The sequence below is a fragment of the Betta splendens genome, chromosome 4 (assembly GCF_900634795.4).
Source record: "Betta splendens chromosome 4, fBetSpl5.4, whole genome shotgun sequence".
NCBI lineage: Eukaryota > Metazoa > Chordata > Actinopteri > Anabantiformes > Osphronemidae > Betta > Betta splendens.
Window position 1 is genome coordinate 30,657,830 of NC_040884.2, and position 18,716 is coordinate 30,676,545.

General features: G+C 46.2%; 1 protein-coding gene across 8 annotated transcripts in view; it reads right to left on the reverse strand.

Moving 5' to 3' along the window:
* The window catches only part of ptprfa (protein tyrosine phosphatase receptor type Fa), a 209,463-nt gene that overhangs the window by 43,795 nt on the left and 146,952 nt on the right, over nt 1–18,716 (reverse strand). For all 8 annotated transcript variants that reach the window (XR_008694380.1, XM_041070385.2, XM_041070384.2 and 5 more), the window contains 7 exons: nt 18,340–18,351; nt 16,834–16,943; nt 14,058–14,155; nt 11,546–11,669; nt 11,283–11,458; nt 8,537–8,656; nt 8,062–8,216 (listed from right to left, as the gene is read on the reverse strand). Coding sequence is in view for 7 of the 8 variants with exons in the window: in XM_041070385.2 (XP_040926319.1) it covers nt 8,062–8,216; nt 8,537–8,656; nt 11,283–11,458; nt 11,546–11,669; nt 14,058–14,155; nt 16,834–16,943; nt 18,340–18,351 (795 nt within the window). In the remaining variant the exon portion in view is untranslated. The remainder of the gene's footprint in view (nt 1–8,061; nt 8,217–8,536; nt 8,657–11,282; nt 11,459–11,545; nt 11,670–14,057; nt 14,156–16,833; nt 16,944–18,339; nt 18,352–18,716) is intronic.

Genomic DNA, 18,716 nt, shown 5'->3' on the forward strand with positions numbered 1-18,716 from the left:
AAAGGAGTGATTCCTCTGGCTGACACTGAGTAGGGGTGGAAGTCGACCACTCATAGCAGTATTCTGCACAGTTATCATGTTCATCTTCTTTGTTCTCTATGAGGAAGGAATCTTAACAGGGGAATGTCATGATGGACGTCATCGAAACTGGACCAGGAGATGGTCGACGACACTTGTTAAGGACTTGGTCTGGAAAGACCTGGAAGCTGAGCACTTACACCCATTTGAGACCAATATGTGGTCTCGTTATGTTAAAGTTTTAGCCAAATCCTATAATAAGTCTAACTGCTGTGTAATGATGCATACATTAAAAATAAGAAAAAAAGAAAAAAAGAAACTAAGTGATGTATTGTTAATGCTTCATATTAAATCCTTAAAATGACAAACGGGGAAATTTTAAAGTAAATGTGATTCAACCATGTCCACAAATGGATAAAACCCATGCCAGCAGACTCATCCTGGATAGTGTCAGGGAGTGCACGTATTGGACCCACATGCACAGCGCGGACAGGTTGGTGGTTTTAGTGAAGACAACGTAAGCAGGGTTATTTACAGAGGATCACAGCTGTGAGTACAAGGGAACAGGCAAACTCAGATCCGGGGACAGGCAAGGTTTCGACATCGAGTGAGCACGGCAGAAGTACAGGTAAGGAAAAGGGTTATCTCTTGGTCAGACGGTCAGGTACGTTACCAGGATTTTCACAGCGACGGTACAGGCAGAGAGCAGTCAGGTTCAGAAACACAATCAAAAAAACGGTAAGATATGCGAGAGTGCTTGAAAGTGGTGTGTACACGCGACGATCTGGCGTCTGACTGCTGTGTGAGGTGGTGACTAAATACTGGTGGTGCTTACATGATTATTGTCAGGTGTGCGTGATTAACTGGGACTGGCATGGAAACAGCTGAGACGTGGGTGAGATGGGAAGTGCTTCAAAATAAAACCGGAAACTGAAACCAAAACATGACAACATGAATGAAAACAAAGTCCTTTCAAAATAAAACTGGGACATGACTAGGAACAGAACTAAAACCTGACAGTACCCCTCCCCCCAGGACTTCTACCACTGTTCCAGACCACCAGTAACCGATACAGGTGCGGTCGGTGCCGGACCACCAGGAACCAATGCAAGCGCGGTCCGTGCCGGACCGCCAGGATCCGATGCGGACTGGTCCCCACAGGAACCTCCGGCACCTCCAGGGACGGCTCCTGGGCACAAAGAAACAAGAGACCCCAGGCTCCGGATCGGCCTGAACCGGCCCAGACTCACTGGGATGGAATGGGGCGTGACCACCAGAACCACCAGGAACGACCCCTTGGCTGGTGTCACCGAAGCCTGGAGGAACCTCTTTGTGGCCGGCGGGAACAGGAGCAGGAGGGACCCCTTCAGGAACGTCTGAGGGCCAAACTAACCCTCCTTGGAGGCTGACAGGACCGGAGGCTGGGACGACCTCTTGGAGGCCGACAGGAACTGAGGCTGGGATGACCTCTTCGAGGCCAACAGAAACAGAGGCAGGAATAACCTCTTCGAGGCCGACAGGAACTGAGACTGGAACGACCTCTTCAAGGCCGACAGAAGCTGAAGCTGAAACGGCCTTCGCCTGGAGGCCGACAGGAGCTGAAACGACCTCCGCCTGGGGGCCGACAGGAGCTGAAACGACCTCCGCCTGGAGGGCTAAAGCAAAGCTTGACCGGCGTGTTGTGCCACCTGGCAGGGTTGAGGTTGGGGCCTGAGCGTGACATGACTGAACTGAAGCCTGAGCGTGACAGGACTGAACTTGAGCCTGAGCGTGATGGGACTGAACTGGAGCCTGAGCGTGACGGGACTGAACTGGAGCCTGAGCGTAATGTGATGTCTGCACTAACGTCAAGGCAGGGACTGATGCTGACTAAGACGCAGGAACTGAAACAGGCTGAGGCGCAGGAACTGAAGCGGCTGCTGACTGCGGCTCCGAGAGTTCCAGGGCCTCGCGTGCAATGCAGGTTCTCTCAGGATGAGAGCGGCCGCTTCCTGGAAAAGGTACTCCTTGGTGTTCTGGTCAGATGTTGAATCGACTGTGTCCGAAAAATGTGCAAAGAGGAACAAAACTGGAGTACAGTGGAGGCGGATCCGCTGGTGGACACTGTCTGGAATGCCTGCGATGGATGTGGGATAGATGTCTGAAGAACCAGACAGTTCCTCTGCAGCAACCAAGGTCTCTGGGCCCTGCACCTTGGAACCGGGCCCCCGTCGATGTCGCCCCGAGCGCCGACTGGCTGTCGGCTGAGTGTCTGTGACTGGCGCAGGCTGAGGAACAGTGACGGCGGTGTAGACCTGGGCTTGAACCGACACGGCGGCGTCTGGAACGTGGAGCCGACGTCCTTTCAAAATAAAACTGGGACATGACTAGGAACAGGACTAAAACCTGACAGATAGACATTGAACACACATTTTGGTAACTGCTCCGGCCTGTCGCCGGGGGGGGGGGTTGGCGGATTACTCGGGTTGCGGCCTTCATTGGGCCCTGGGCGGAGGTTGGCCCTCAATGCACAACCGCAGAGTATGTGTGTAGGTTTGAGTGTAGCACTACACGGAGCGAGCATGGGCATACTTGAGCGAGAGAATGGGTAAGTGTGAAAGAAGGGTGAGGATGGCCCTTGCTGCGCTGCGTGTGGTGCGTGGGCAGTACTACTGCGGTACCCAGGTCTCGGCTGTCTCTTCCTGGCTGGGGGTTTTGGGGGGCCGTGGGATGGGTAGCAGAGCTAGTCGGGAACCTGGCTCTGCGGACCGCGGTGCTTTGCTTCCAAACTACATTTCTCCACATTCATCCACTTAGGTCTGCAAGGGGCTACCGGAAGGTGGTTGCGTCCCTCCCAAGTGGGATACGCTGCAGTTTTAATTTCATTAGTCATACTGTGTACACTCGTCCAGGAATTTGGGGGCTCACTCCGGGGGGGCCAGTGGACAGAGCCTTCACGTTGATGGCTCTGTCTGCTGGACCCCTCGGGGAACTGGCAATCTCCCAAAGTTCCTCATACTTAGCCAAATACATATACATTTAGGGCCGGGGGTGGGCTCTTTCACTGGCGTCTGGCCCTGGTGGAGAGATCACAGCTGAAAGTATGTGGGACTAGTTAGATGTCGAAAAACGTATGGAAGAAGAATAATAAACTATAAAGATTAGAAAAATGATACAGTTATTGCTAACAGTCCAAAACACTGAGTACTAACTGTACTCAAACTTCTGTTTTCTGGTTTGTCCATGGAATCCTGAAACTAGTCGAAGCTAAGCTTCACTTTGTTTGCAAGCAAAACTAAATGTTCCCTAACACACTTTCCCCTGTTGGCAGTAGAATTCACAACTTCATCCAAGAGGAAGGAAACGGCTGATTTTGGCTACAAAATGAAGTAGTAATATTGAATTAGTTGCTGCCAGCCAGTCAGAACTAATATACAGGCTAGCATTAGCAAAATAAGCTAACACTCTCTGATGGTACTTCACTTAGCCGTTGCAGTTGTCGTTGTAACAAGGTCTGCGTCAGGTGTTGGGGAACCAGAGCACCTTGGTGAGAAGTGGGCTACTGGAACAAGAAAGAAATGGCTGAGATGCGAGAACAAGGCTCTGTTGCTACTACTCAAGTAATCCTAGTCAGAGGGGTTACATGCAAAGAATGTGCGGTGAATGGGAACGGAGAACCCACATTCAAGGCTGACGGCGAAGCAACTAGTAGCTCAGTGTTCCAACATCCACAAACATTAACTGCTATATTGACGAGATACAACACAAATGCTACGGCAAGGAGGAGACAGGACGCCAGGTCAGAGGGGAGATTTCACCCCAACCGGAAATTGGGTACAAAGCCCCAAATGAGCACAGACACACTGAGCGAGGCAGCGACTGACCTGAAAGATAAGATCATGGCGAGATTGAACATGCAACCTTGAACACAACTACAACGGCTAAGTGAAGTACCATCAGAGAGTCTCATGGAAGATGTGAATGCAGCATTGAGAGCGATCCCTACCACAACAATCACAAAAACCAATGAGCTGATATACGCTTCAGCATCAGTGATCCTAGAGGTGCTTTGCTATAAGAGCAACCATGGGAGCCATGAGAAACAAAGGTTGGAGGCAAAAATCAAGGCAGCTCGGAGGGAAGTGAGCCAAATGACAGAGGCCCAGAGAGGTGCAATGAAAAGACCGATGCCCAAGAGGTACAGCCAAATACCATACCTGAAGCATTCGAAACTGCCAAGCAAAGGCTACAAGCCTTGGCCAGCCGCCTAAAGAGATACACCAGAGACAACGAAGCCAGACGAATAAACCGGCTGTTCGCAACACAACCTGCGAAAGTGTACTCTCAATGGCAGGGTAATAACAGCAGAGCATACCCACCAAGGCTGGAAACTGAACAGTACTGGAAAGGTATATGGGAAAGGGAGGCATCACACAAAAGTGATGCACAGTGGCTGGTGGATCTGAGAGAAGACCACAGCAACTTCCCTGAACAGAATCCAGTGACTATCACAGTGGCATACATCCAACAAAGAGTGTCTTTGTTATAAGAGGTATGAAAGGTATGAAAAACTGGACAGCACCTGGCCCTGACATGATCCATGCCTACTGGCTAAAGAAGCTCACTGCAATCCATGAGTGCCTGGCAGCACAAATGAACCAGCTGCTAAGGAATGGGACTCACATGGCTAACCGAAGGGCAAACGATCCTGATAATGAAGGATCTCTCAAAAGGTACAGTCAGTACTGTCTCTCCACAACATGGAAGCTCATGTCAGGCATCATTGCAGCTAAGATAAGTGGGCACATAGGTCAATACATGAGCGAAGCACAGAAGGGCATTGGTAAGGTTACCAGAGGAGTCAAACACCAACTCCTGGTAGACAGAAGAGTCACCCAAGACTACAGAGTGCGACACACCAACCTGTGCATAGCCTGGATTGACTACAAGAAAGCCTATGACTCAATGCCACACACATGGATCACTGAATGCTTGGAGCTGTACAACATCAATAGAACTCTAAGGGCCTTCATTGCAAACTATGAGGTTGTGGAGAACCACCCTCAAAGCCAATAGGAAGCCACTTGCCCAAGTATCCATCAAATGTGGCATATACCAAGGAGATGCACTGTCCCCAATGCTGTTCTGCATAGGTCTGAACCCCCTCAGCCAAATAATAAACAAGTCTGGCTATGGATACAGACTCTGGAACGGGGCCACCATAAGTCACCTCCTCTACATTGGTGACATCAAGCTGTACGCCAATAGTGAGCGAGACATCAACTTGCTGATCCACACCACCAGGATCTACAGCTCGGACATTGGGATGTCAAGAAATGTGGGAGGATGGTGACAAAGAGAGGCAAGGTAATCCACACAGAAGGGGTCTCACTCCCAGAAGGAACAATAGCAGACATTGAGGACAATTACAAGTACCTTGGAATACCACAGGCAAACGGCAACCTTGAACAGGCAACAAGGAATGCGGCAACAGCCAAATACCTCCAACGAGGAAGGCAAGTCCTAAGAAGCCAGCTCAATGGCAAGAACAAATCCCGGGCAATAAACAGCTATGCCCTGCCAGTGATCAGATACCCTGCGAGAATAATAAGGTGGCCAAAGGAAGAGATACAGACCACAGATGTTAAGACACGAAAGCTCCTCACCATGCATGGAGGGTTCCACCCCAAATCCAGCACCCTGAGACTGTACGCTAGCCGCAAGGAAGGAGGCCGAGGACTAGTGAGCGTAAGAGCCACTATCCGGGATGAAACATCCAAGATCCATAAGTACATGGACCCGACAGATGACGTGCTGAGTGAATGTCTCAGGGAGTGGAGAACAGAGGATGAGATGCTGGAAGAGGGACCATCATGGGAGGAAAAGCCCTTACACGGGATGTACCACCGGAACATAACTGAAGTGGCTGATCTCAACAAATCCTACCAATGGCTTGAAAGGGCTGGGCGGAAAGACAGCACAGAGGCACTCATCCTGGTTGCACAGGAGCAGGCCCTGAGCACCAGAGCCATAGAGGCCCAGATCTACCACACCAGACAAGACCCAAGGTGTAGACTGTGCAAAGAGGCCCCTGAGACGGTCCAGCACATAACTGCAGGGTGTAAGATGCTGGCAGGGAAAGCATACATGGAACGCCATAACCAAGTGAGTGGCATAGTATACAGGAACATCTGCGCAGAGTATGGACTGGAAACCCCAAGGTCAAAGTGGGAAACGCCTCCCAAGGTGGTAGAGAACTAGTGAGCCAAAATCCTGTGGGACTTCCAGATACAGAATGGTAATGGCGAACCAACCAGACATTGTGGTGGTGGACAAAGAGCAGAGGAAAGCCGTAGTGGTGGATGTGGCAAATCAAGCGATGGCAACATCAGGAAAAAGGAACATGAGAAACTAGAGAAATACCAAGGGCTCAGAGAAGAACTGGAGAAGGCTTGGAAGGTGAAGGCTGCAGTGCTGCCTGTGGTGATTGGAGCACTGGGGGCAGTGACCCCCAAACTGGAGGAGTGGCTACAACAGATCCCTGGAAAAACATCCGACATCTCAGTCCAGAAAAGTGCAGTCCTAGGAACAGCAAGGATACTGCGCAGAACCCTCAAGCTCCCTGGCCTCTGGTAGAGGACCCGAGCTTGGTACTTGGGTGTTCACCTCAACAATATAAACTGGACTGATCATACAATACAGACACACTTCATAAAAAAGGACAGAGCAGACTCTATCTGTTAAGGAGACTGAGGTCTTTTGGAGTCCAGGAACCACTCCTAAAGAACTTTTATGACTCTGTTGTGGCAACAGCCATCTTTTATGAAGTGGTCTGCTGGTGCAGCTGTATCTCAGCAGCAGAAAGGAAGCGAATAGAGAAGCTGGTTGAGAAGGCCAGCTCCAGTCTGGGGCTGCCTTTTGATTCAGTGCAGGAGGTGGGAGAAAGGAGGATGGTAGCTAAGCTATCATCCATGATGGAAAACGATGCCCACCCCCTGTAAAAAACGGTGTTATCACTATGCAGCTCCTTCAGTGACAGACTGATACATCCTAAGTGTCTGAAGGACCTGCTGCTGTAAGACCTTACAACATAAGCTGCTCCTAGTACATCACTGTTATTGTAATTGTTACTACAATTGTCACCTTATATTGTGGTAACCATACAAATGTTTGGGCAAACCTTTACCTTGTGCAATATCCGGTCAGTCCATGGTGGAATTACCCAACACCTCAGTGTGCATTTGTGTATACATAGGATACATTTTCTAATTTACTTAAACTGTACATAATTTTGATTCTGCTCTTGTTTTGTACTGCTGCTGAAATGTGGAAATTTCCCCAGTGTGGGACGAATAAAGATCTTATCTTATCTTATCTTATCTTATCTTATCTTATCTTATCTTATCTTATCTTATCTTATCTTATCTTATCTTATCTTATCTTATCTTATCTTATCTTATCTTATCTTATCTTATCTTATGCTGGCCTTTGGCTCTGCTGCGGGTGCCTGTTCCTTACAGGCAGCCTGGTCCTTCTCCAAACGGCATAACTCGTACTCTGGCTGATACAACTTACCACAAATATCAGACTGTGCTGAAGAACTGTCTGACTTATAAATAATCTACAGTCTAAATTTTAGTGCTGTATATGTACGCAAGAAAAAACAATAGCGGACAGAGCAGTTTTGCTCCAGCAGGCTGCCTTTGCCTGCCTCTCAGTCTGACCGTTGCTGGGGCAGGTACAGGGAAAACCAGTAAGTACTAGTTGGAGTTTTTCAGCCCACGGCAAACCATCTGCCAAGGTGTCTTACCAGGGGAACAAATGATAACTTCTCTGCATAGAAATTACGGAGCAATCTGAGTGTCCCTTCATTCTTAAATATTACCCCAGGTCGTTTTGGTCAACCCCCTTTGAAAATCTGTGAAGTTTTCCTTAACTACTGCTAACTACGCATTCATTTGAGCAGTTTTACTTATCATAACACACATCCAATCAGCCCAGAGGTGTGTAATGATTAAATGAACACCTTTCACTTTGTATGTGTTAATGTAAAGGAGACCATACCTGCAGTGGACCACCATGGGTCCTGCATCTGGAGGGTTACAGGCCTTGACTCTACGTAGGAAAGCCAGGGTTAGGGTGGGATACTCAGGCACCCCATGGTCAGGCCAGGCCATGAAGTGGAACTGTCGAACCTCTCTCTTCTCACTGGAGCCATTCTGTAGCACACGTTCAGCACACAAAGGATGACCCACACCTGCTGGTTTTATGCAACGTTGCTTCCTGCTGTAACCGACTAAATGTGCTAAACGATTACAAGACATGAGGTCTAATAAAACATATTTCCCTGTTGGCTTCTGCCAACACATGATAGTTTAGCATTCATCATTACATCTGTTTTGTACTGGTTTGTACTACAGTGGACTGATCTGATCTAATGGGAACCTCAGATGGCAAATTGCCCTAATTGACAAGTGGTAATGAACTACACTTGTTAAACCGCACCACATCTACCTGATGAAGAACGAAGCGTCCTTACCTTATAAAGGGTGAATGTGCGCACGCTGTATGTAGCCAGGTCCACTGTGTCCAGCACGGTCACCTGTATCATTCCATAAGTGTCTGTGCCTCGGCTCGGCCAGTACTGGTCACACTTCACCTTCATAGACACAAGCCAAAGAAGCATTGCTAAATGATTAACTGTCTAAATGGCGCTTTGCCACCTCTACGGGGGCATCAAACTCAAACCACTCCTTTCCTCCCTTGTTTTCCAACTCTCTCTGCTAGTCACATTGATCATGTGTGATCAGTCAGTCAGCTGCTGATAAACCACCCAACACCTGATTAAGGTGATCAGCAGAGAGTTGGAGAACTAGCAGGACACCCCTGCTCTATATGTCCCCATCTAGCTCTTGAAGCAGCAGCGTTTTTAGAGCCTTTACACATATTGTACAACAACCCACTATCTAAAGACTGTTTCCGCCAAAACAGACTCAGTCAATCTCAGGTAAAGTGAGTAACACCTGCCTTGCCTTTTCCTTGACCAGCTGTGCTGTTGCCTTCTTTGGTCTGTGTGATCAACTCATTCCAATCAGTTTGATAATCCATTGTTTTCCGTGATAATAATCATAATAGTCAAAGCCATTTATCTTAAAGATGGTATGAGCCTTCTGTCTGGCATCGGATGAAGCACCCAGAGGTCACTTCATCATTGCTCTCATCAATATATTTTAAGTTAAAGGCTGGAGCAAAACTGACTTGAATGAAATCTGAGAAATAAGACTTTGTCTTCATAAAGGACTTCTTCCAAACTATAATGTAGCTGTTAAAGTCCTGCCCTGCAGCATTTGTATTTTTTAATGTTCCTGTCTGGTCATTATTGTCCCTCACTTACACCTAGTTTCCTGGTTTCCATCTTGAGGATTCACATATTTGTTGGTTAATGTTGAAATTGGTGAGCACAGGGAGCTACTGCGATTGGTGCATAGAACCTGGGTCCTTCGGCTCCTGGAACCAACACTCTGCCAGTGACCCACCAAAAAAACAAATAAACCACATGTGGTTTTAGAATCTCCCCTTGTTGTTTTTCACTCACCAGACCCAAAACTGCCTCATAACTTGTCTACGACTCCCCTGTCTCAAACTCCCCCAATCAGAAGCTGATGAAAGGAAGCCAAGGCCATAAATGTGAAGTCAATAAATATGAAGTCAAATTAGGGTGACATTAGATTTGTGCATGCATAAACTGATCTGTGCATGCGTAAACCGCTCTGTGCGTGTGTAAACCAATCTGTGCGTGCGGAATCAAATCTGTGCGTACGTAACCAGACTTGTACTTGTAGACTTAGTGGGACTATACCATGCTTACACTTATAATTTGGGGCGTTAAAATTACGCACAAATCGTACCTAAATTTACAAGTAAAATAATGTGACCTTAATTTGCCTCCACACTCTGATTGGCTAATGAACAAGGAAGTTGTTGCAGTCATTTGATGTGGCACAGCAGATCCTGAAAGCTCCACAACAATACACAGCAACAAGCTAGTCCACTGACTGATGATTTTAATTATATTTAATGATCAGACAGACATGACGGCTCATATTCATGTGTATGAAGTGTGACGTCACTCTTGTGATTTGCAGAGGTGAAGCAGTTGCGCGAACATTAAACTGGTGTTTCTATCAGACATCAATGTAGCATGTTAGCCGAAGGTAATTAGCAATGCCATGCTATGTTGTGATGCAGCTGGAGTTAAGGTGGGTGTGTTTTAGTAACGCTACTGTTGTGATTCTGTATGATCACTTATCAGACCACAATAAACATGTTTACTTTAACAATGGTTTTAAACAGCCTGATATGTAATGCAGTTGTTAGACAGGCTTTCAGTGCAGGATAAGTGGCTAACGTCAACTGGTGTTCCATATGAAGGAGTGAACTAAATAAACGATCGCGATTTCGCAGACCAAGCTTTCTCCCTGTGTCTTTGGTATCAGTGACATCTTGAGAGATTCTGCGGCAACACTGGGCATCTGTCTCCTTGTAGTCGGTGTTGATCAGCGGGAAGCACCAAGATCCTGCACTGAAATCCAAGTCTGTCTAACAACATTTGCGCGCAATTTTACGTACAACATTTGTGCGTAACTTTAACGGCCCAAATTATACAGTAAGTCTAAGCATGGTACAGCCCCACTAAGTCTACAAGTACAAATCTGGTTACGCACGCACAGATTGGTTTAGGCACACACAGATTGGTTTACTGATGCACAGATCAGTTTACGCACGCACAGATTTGATTACGCACGCACGTATCTGGTTATGCACGCACAAAACGGTTTATGCACACACAGATTTGGCTATGCACACACGCATCTGGTTACGCACGCACAGATCGGTTTCAGACACTGGACGTCTGTCACCTTGAATATGGGTGTTGAAATGATTGAAAACTGCTTTAAACATTTTGAGCCTCATAGGACTTAAATCCAGTACTGTCTAATTCACTTTTCAATTCAATTCAATTTTATTTATATAGCGCCAAATCACAACAAGGTTATCTCAAGGCACTTTACAATGTAAGGTTCAAGACCTTACACAACTAAACCCAATAAATCCCACGTACAGCAAGCCTTTAATTACAATTTGACAGCAACAGTGGAGACTCTGAGTCTGATGATACCCGTAGGTATTATTATTATTATTATTATTATTATGATAACGGAAATCCATGTCTCAGCATAAATTAAAGTTCATGAACCTGTGATCAGTGGATGACAGTGACTTACTCTTGACTTTTCCTCAAGACGTGTCATCATGACAATGGTGCAGGTTTGCTGCTCCCACACCATCCTCCAAAAGTCTCCCACTGTCTCTGGTAGTGGCCCCTGTGTTGCAATGTAAGCATTTTGCTTCCTGTAGCCGTCAATGTAATTGGCGTTGATGTAGTCACTACCGGGAACTCCTGCAGATAAGAATAATAAATGCAACCTATTCATAAATATATAAGGCTTGGTTGCCCAATAAACTGTATGTATCTGTATGTGGTTACCATCCACAGATGTGAGGAGGACCCTGGAGTGGTCATAGGCAACAACGTTTGCATAGCGGTTCTTTGACTTGTTAACCTCCATGTTGGAGTGTTCCCAGGTAAACTGCTGTCCTGGATCTATAGACTGACAGACAGAGGAATATATAAGGAGGGAGAGCGTGTGAGCACGAAACCATTAGTATCTTCAATCTACCAGCATTCAGATCACATGCTCCAGACCAGGGCTTTTCTTCTTTAGTTTGCAGTTCAAGAATGAAGGTTTGGGCTGCATGCATTTGAATTTGAAGCAGCATTAGTACTGAAAATAAAGTTATCAGAGTAATCAGAGAGCATGAACAATTAATAGGAATCATCCTGCTATGCTGATAGCACTCAGTTCTATCGATCTATTAAACAAACTTCAACCTTGTTTAAAGAGGTCAAATCCAAAACGTCCTGTAACTTTCTTCAACTACAGAAAATTTGAATAAAACCAAGGTTTTTATAATTGGAACTGAAAATCATAGAGACACATTATTGAATCAGATTTTACTGTGGATGACATAATGTAGCTTCAGGTTTTGCTGAGGAACCTTGGTGTCATCTCTGACATAGTCCCTCTGGTTCTTTACAATAATTTAGCTGGACATTACGTTTTGGAAGAAAATCAACAATAATAAAATGCCTTCACATGTCCCTCGGCTGTGGCGCAGTAGTTAGCGCATTGCAATCTTGTCCCCCCTGTTTAATCTCCTTAGTAAGGGGTTGTGTCAGGAAGGGCATCTAGTGTAAAAACTTGCCATAGGCTGAATGGAGTTAGCTTTTTTTAAAAAGCCTTCACAAAAAAATGTACATGTCTGGCATCAGTGTGTGAGTATGAAAGTGAAAAAGAATGGGTCAATCAGAAGTAGTGTAAAGCTCTTTGGATCCCGGAAGGGTGTTTAAATGCACTATATAAGTTCAAACCATTTACTGTACCATTTACCATATCTGATCAGACACAGGACACGTAAATAAACTGGGTATGTCCAGGAAAAGCTCGTGTTTGGTGTGAGATAATGGTTTGGTTTAAAATACAGCACTGACTGACTATCAGTTCAACCAAACCAAACTCCTGCATGTACAGTACGGACCATATGATGATGGTCAACAGCAGGTATGCACTTGTAACAATGTGATGGCTCTGACTTGGTAAGAGACCTGGGCCCTTAGTATTTACAGCAGGAGGTCAGGTTGTGAAAGGTCAGGCATATCAGGCATTTACTGTATGTTTGTTGTAGGGCACATTATAGAGTAGTGTGCACACTGGCCACTAAGTCCTTCATAACCAGCCAGCATGTGTCCAAAAAACAGACAGCATGCAGGCACACTACAGCTGATGCAGTGGATATAAATGATCTCTAAATGGTTGGTTTCCTCCCACACTCAAGGCACATGCAGGCAGATTAGATGCAGAGCTCACTGACATGCTGTGATGGACCTCTCTCCCTAACTGGGTCAGACCAGCTGTGTGGCTCCTCTGTCTGTGTGCTGCTTTCGGGTTGGCTGGTTAATCTCATTATGTCCTGTGACCTCAGGTATGAAAGACCGTGAAAGCGGGGCCTCACGATCCTTCTGACTTTTTGGGTTTTAAGCAGGAGGTGTCAGATAAAAGTCACAGTTAGTCTGCTATAAGCTGTGCACCTGGATTTGAGATGTGACAAAATGCATTTCAAATCAAATGAGCACTGGAGATCACTTCAGTCATGTCTCCCACAGCTAGTGTCTCAGGATAAGTTGATCCAGCCACTGTTTGATAATTTATATGCCCCCAACCTTCTGCTCCTGTTAGTATCCTGTCTAGTTTATCCACATAGAAATTCACCACTTTAAATGCAAATGACCCTCCTTTGTGGGCATCAACAAGCTGTAATCCCTTAGTGACTGTACAGTAGGTAAGCAGCGAATATCCTTCCTAGAAAGAAGGCAGAGCTGCAACAACATACAGAAACATGTCAAGGAGGCACGTCAGTGTTTGGTGTGTTCTGATCAAAATCACACCAAAGTTATTTCAAGGCACTTTACAGGGTAAGGTTCAAGACCTTACACAACTAATAAATAAATAATTTTGATGACATCACTGCATATCAGCAGTCGGTTCAGTAGTTGTAAATGGAACTTTTCACAACAAACAACCGGTTATAAATCAAACACTGTCAGCATTTGAGGATTTGCAATTGAATGCAAATGAATGTACATAAATGTTTTAATATACAAATGTTTGCATTTGAATTACACTAGAGCTGTGCAGCAGCAACAGTGTGCAACTCATAAATTTAAGCTTATCCAATCTCACCATTTAAAGCCTTTGACTAATAAGTGTTTTCCACTTGGCCTACTCTAACACTGTATATTAAGTTAAGATGAATCCAGAAAAGTTTCTATGTGAATGAACAACTGGCCTGCTGTTTACATTACTCCACATACAGTAATGTATGCTTAAAAAGTGTGTGTCATTTCACCCGACAGCCATCAATAAGAGGTTAAGTGTTACCTCGTATTCCTGAGAGAAGCGAAATCCATCATTGGCTTTGAGTCTCTCAATGTGGTCTGACAAGCCACAGGCAGCAATGGGAGGATGCTCCCTCATCCCTGAAGTGAGACGCAGTGCTTAGCATGATGACACACACACACACACACACACACACACACACACACACACACACACACACACACACACACACACACACACACACACACACACACACACACACACACACACACACACAGGTGAGATGCCTGTGATAGCAGGTGAGCAGACTCAAGCGTTTCAGTGTGGTGTATAGGTAGTGACAAAACAAAAAGCAGAATAGACAGAGGCAAAGATGAGGAGAGAAAAATTAGGAACGAACACTAACTCAGTTTGTACTGCTGTGGACATGAATATTTGCTATCTGTCAGGGCTGCTGCTCTGCATTCTTGTTATGGAGTCTGTGTTGGTTGTACTCTCTCTGACTCTGTGTCCCTTTTGTGTTAGTACCTAGATACGTCTGAAATATCCAGGAGAAACAAGCTTGAGGCTGGTCAGAATAACCTAAGCTTGTAAATGTCAGGACCCTTGGTCCCAACGGCAGAAAATGCATCATGCATCTTCAGATACAGAATGTCTGTCAGGATGACGGTGGTTATTTGTCCTTCTAGACCACCCAGTAAGCTTCTATTGGGGAAGGTGGCAGGTACAGTAGATGACTTCATGAAAGCATCTTGGTGTAAACAGCATCTGTAAAATCCTTCTCCTGCTATCAAAGGAAACATCACACATCTGGCTTAGATAGCAACACGGATGGAGAGCCGTGGGAGAACAAATTAAATGGTTCAGGTGGAGGGGGGAAGATACAGTAAGTAATGTGGTTTAGTTCTGTATGTTACTGTCATAACCCGGTCTTTCGTTTGTCATTTCTTTTTTTATTTTTTGCTCTTTGCGGTTTACTTCTGCGCTGTTTAGTTCTTACTTGACATTTCCGGTTTTATTTTGGTATTTTTTGTGTGGTTATCCTGTCTGCCTAAGTTTTGGTTTTCCTTATCCAGTCACATGACTCATCAGCTGTAGTCAATCTGTAATCGGTCATAGTATTTAGCCTCCAGTATTCACCTCAGTCCTCTGCCAGATTGTTGCCTGTTGTCACCACTTTCCAGCGTGCAGTTTCGTTTACCAGCCTGTGTATGATCTCGTACCTGCACTCGGATCAAGACCCAGTCTAGTCCTTGTTGGTACCTCTGCCAGTGTTGTATTTATTTGTGTTTGGGGGCTGCCTGCCTGGCCATGCTTCTGCCTGCTGATTGGATATTGGTGCTATTAAAAAAATCAGCTTCACTCAAGTCCTGTCTCTCGAACTGTGCATTCGGGTCCTACCTCTCCTCACTCCTGCTCCATTCCATGACAATATAATCTGTCCAAACTTAGACCCAGCCACCCCTAGCCTGTCGGTAATCTAGTTCATGATTATTTGTTGCTGTTGCAAAGCTCCAGCGCAGCAGCTACAGTAAGGCCAGTTCAAGCTCTAGCGCAACAGCCACGGCTAGTTCCAGCTCCTGGGCAGCCATCTTGCCCAGCTCAAGCTGCAGTGCAGCCATCTTGCCCAGCCCAAGCTCCTGTGCAGCCATCTTGCTTCAGATCAGCCACGTTGCGTTCAACCTCCAGCTCCTGCTCAGCCATGGCAAGCTCCAGCTCCAGCTCAGCTATGTCAAGCTCCTGCCCTGTCAAGTCAAGCTCCTGAACGGTGAAGCCAAGCTCAAGCTTCTGCAGGTGAAGCCAAGCTCAAGCTTCTGCCCAGTCAAGCCAAGCTCCTGCTCAGGATCCAGTCCCTGTTGGTCCAGAAGAGACCTTTCCAGTCCCTGTTGGTCTGGAAGTGACCATTTCGCTTGCAAAAGTTCCCTCATGGTTCCCTGTACGCACTCCTGCCTCTGCTTCACACAGCTCCCTTGTTCTGGCATTCAAAGGTCACTCTGCTGACTGCACCCAGTTGCTTCCTACCGGTTCCGGTCCTGTCCTCTGGTCCTTGTCTAGCCGCTGCCCGGCTCCTGGGGGCCATCGTTCCTGTCTCCTCTGCTTTAATGTCTCCAGGTGACTTCCCCGGACCTCCTGTTGGCAGTACTGCAGCTAGTCAGCTCCTTCCCTCAGCTCCAGCTCCAGTAAAGGCTTCTCCATAGGTTCCTGAATACTACTTAGCCTCAGCTCCATTCAGCTCTCTGGTTCTGCGTCCTGCTCCTCAGACTGGCTCTGCTGCCAGTTTGGCAGCAGAGCCAGTCTGAGGAGCAGCGCCTTCAGCTGCAGCAGTGGTGCTGTCTGAGGAGCAGCGCCTTCAGCTGCAGCAGTGGTGCTGCCTCCTTCGACGCTGCCCACCTCAACTCCCCAGCCTCCTGGGTCTTCCTCATCCTGTAGGACGTTGTTGCTCCCTGTAGGCCCCTGGACATGACTTGTTTCGATGTAAGCCTCCCAGAACTTAATGTTCTGTCCTGGGCACCAAGGGTGCTGTTTTGGCTCAGCGGCTACTCGGTAGAGGCTCGCCTTGCCTCCATCCTCCCTGAATGAAGTTTGGTCTTCTTTCATATGGAATCATTGTTTGGTTATCCTGGCTGCCTTTATTCTGTTTTTACTTATCCGAGTCACATGACATGATTCATCAGCTGTAGTCAGTTTGTAATCAGTAATCATTTCAGTCCTCTGCCAGATTGTTGCATTGTTTGCGTGTGTGTGTGTGTGTGTGTATGTGTGTGTGTGTGTTTGTGTGTGTGTGTGTGTGTGTGTGTGTGTGTGTGTATGTCCATGCCTTGTGTTTGATAGTTAAGTCTCTTCATCTCTACCGGGTCTGAGCAATGGACCATCAGTGAGTCCTTGACCCCCGTCATGTGGTCATCCTTGGCCGGACACGTTCGCTTCCTGCAGTAAAACAGTCAGGTGACGTATTACAACAAGAAAACAAAGACGACATGTTTAGGAGGTCTGTTACTGTTTGTTTGTTTGTTTGTTTTGGTTAGGGTTAATCTGTTTTTACTCACTCTCCTTGGTCATCACACTTCCAGGAGTAACATTTGGTGCTCCCACACAAAAAAGATTAATCACTTCACCTGGACTCTGTAGCACCTGCTCATCTCACCGCTCAGTTGTCATGTCTGTTTGATTTGATTTTATTTGGTTCTGTCACTTCCTGTTTGTGGGTATTCAGGTTTACATGTTTAATTTGTATTCGAAGCACCATTTCTGCTTCACTGGATAGTAGCTGTTTAATATGGCATTGCACTTGTATAGTGTTTTTAGCAGCCTTAACAATGCATTCACATTCACCCATTCACACACTGCGGACAGAACTGCAATGCATCTTATGCTGACACTGGGAGCAACTTGGGGTTCAGTGTCTTGCCCAAGGATACTGCGGCACATAACTCGGGGAAGCCAGGAATCGAACCACTGACCTTAAGGTTGATGGCCAACAGCTCTAATGTTTGTCAGTGTGGTCGTCCTTGTAAGGAAGTGTGTTTACTGTAATGTATGGGTATGTTAGTTTGTTGGCTCTAGCAGCTTCTCTTCTTTATAGTGAGCCGCTGATTTATGTGCCTCGTTTTATTTTGCTCCTCTTGTTCCTAACTCACTCACTGACTGCTTTGACCCGTGTAAGAATAAATGTGCTGCATGTGTGTGTAGCTATTTTTAGTATTTAAACTACCTATAGGACTGCTCTCCATCAATATGATTCAACTGACAATGATAATGTTTCTGTGACATCCTTCTATGAACAAACAGCTTTAACATACTGAAACACTGCCTATTCAAATTCATATTAACTAGTTTGGAACATTGCACTGAAAACAAAGAAAACCTGGTTAGTCTGGCTATAAATTGTCACATTGTTAGTGAGATGTTCAGATTAGTCAGGAAACATAAAATGGCAGCCAGAGAAACAGGGACTAGCAAACCGGTGGAGGCAAGGTCACATCAGGATGGAAGCACTGCCTTATGACTATAGACAGAGGGATGTATCCTAGTGATGAAATGGAAGGTACCATTCACTGTGACACCAGCTCTAGCCCTCAGTGATACCAGGGTCAGATGGCTTTGTTTGACTGGTAGCTAAGAGGTGAGGAAAGCTCTGAGGGATGAAGAGCAGCAGAAAAATCAGCCTGACACAGACACTTTTAGTGCTGACGAATGAAACTCAAATGTGTGAAAGAAGCTTGGGACACGGTTGCAATGATCTGTCGTTTGCCATCAACACAAACATGACATAGAATGTTTGGCACAGCTTAGGGCATGTGGGGAGGTGGACAGAGGCACTCACCGTTCCTGGCTACTACATCCACAGACGGAGGCATACATCAAACAAGAGCAGAAAAAGAAGGATTCAGTTACAGCGGTCACACCTTAGTCCTCCAAGTTTTGTTTGCATGTAGAGATGAGGCTGCACCTGTTTTTACAAGTGACTGCTCTGTACAGTAAAACCTTCATGAAATCAAACCAAATTTACAAATGTGGTGACTGAAAACAGACGGAATCTGTGTCTGTATAGGTTCGCACAAACTAAGAAGCGACAAATTTGACCTATAATTTATTTTCTGTTAGAGTCAAATTATTCAGAAACATGACATAAAGGAACAAGACATACAGGAAAGAACAAAGCTCTGAGTGTGAGAGCAGCAGCCATATGGAGGCGCCGTC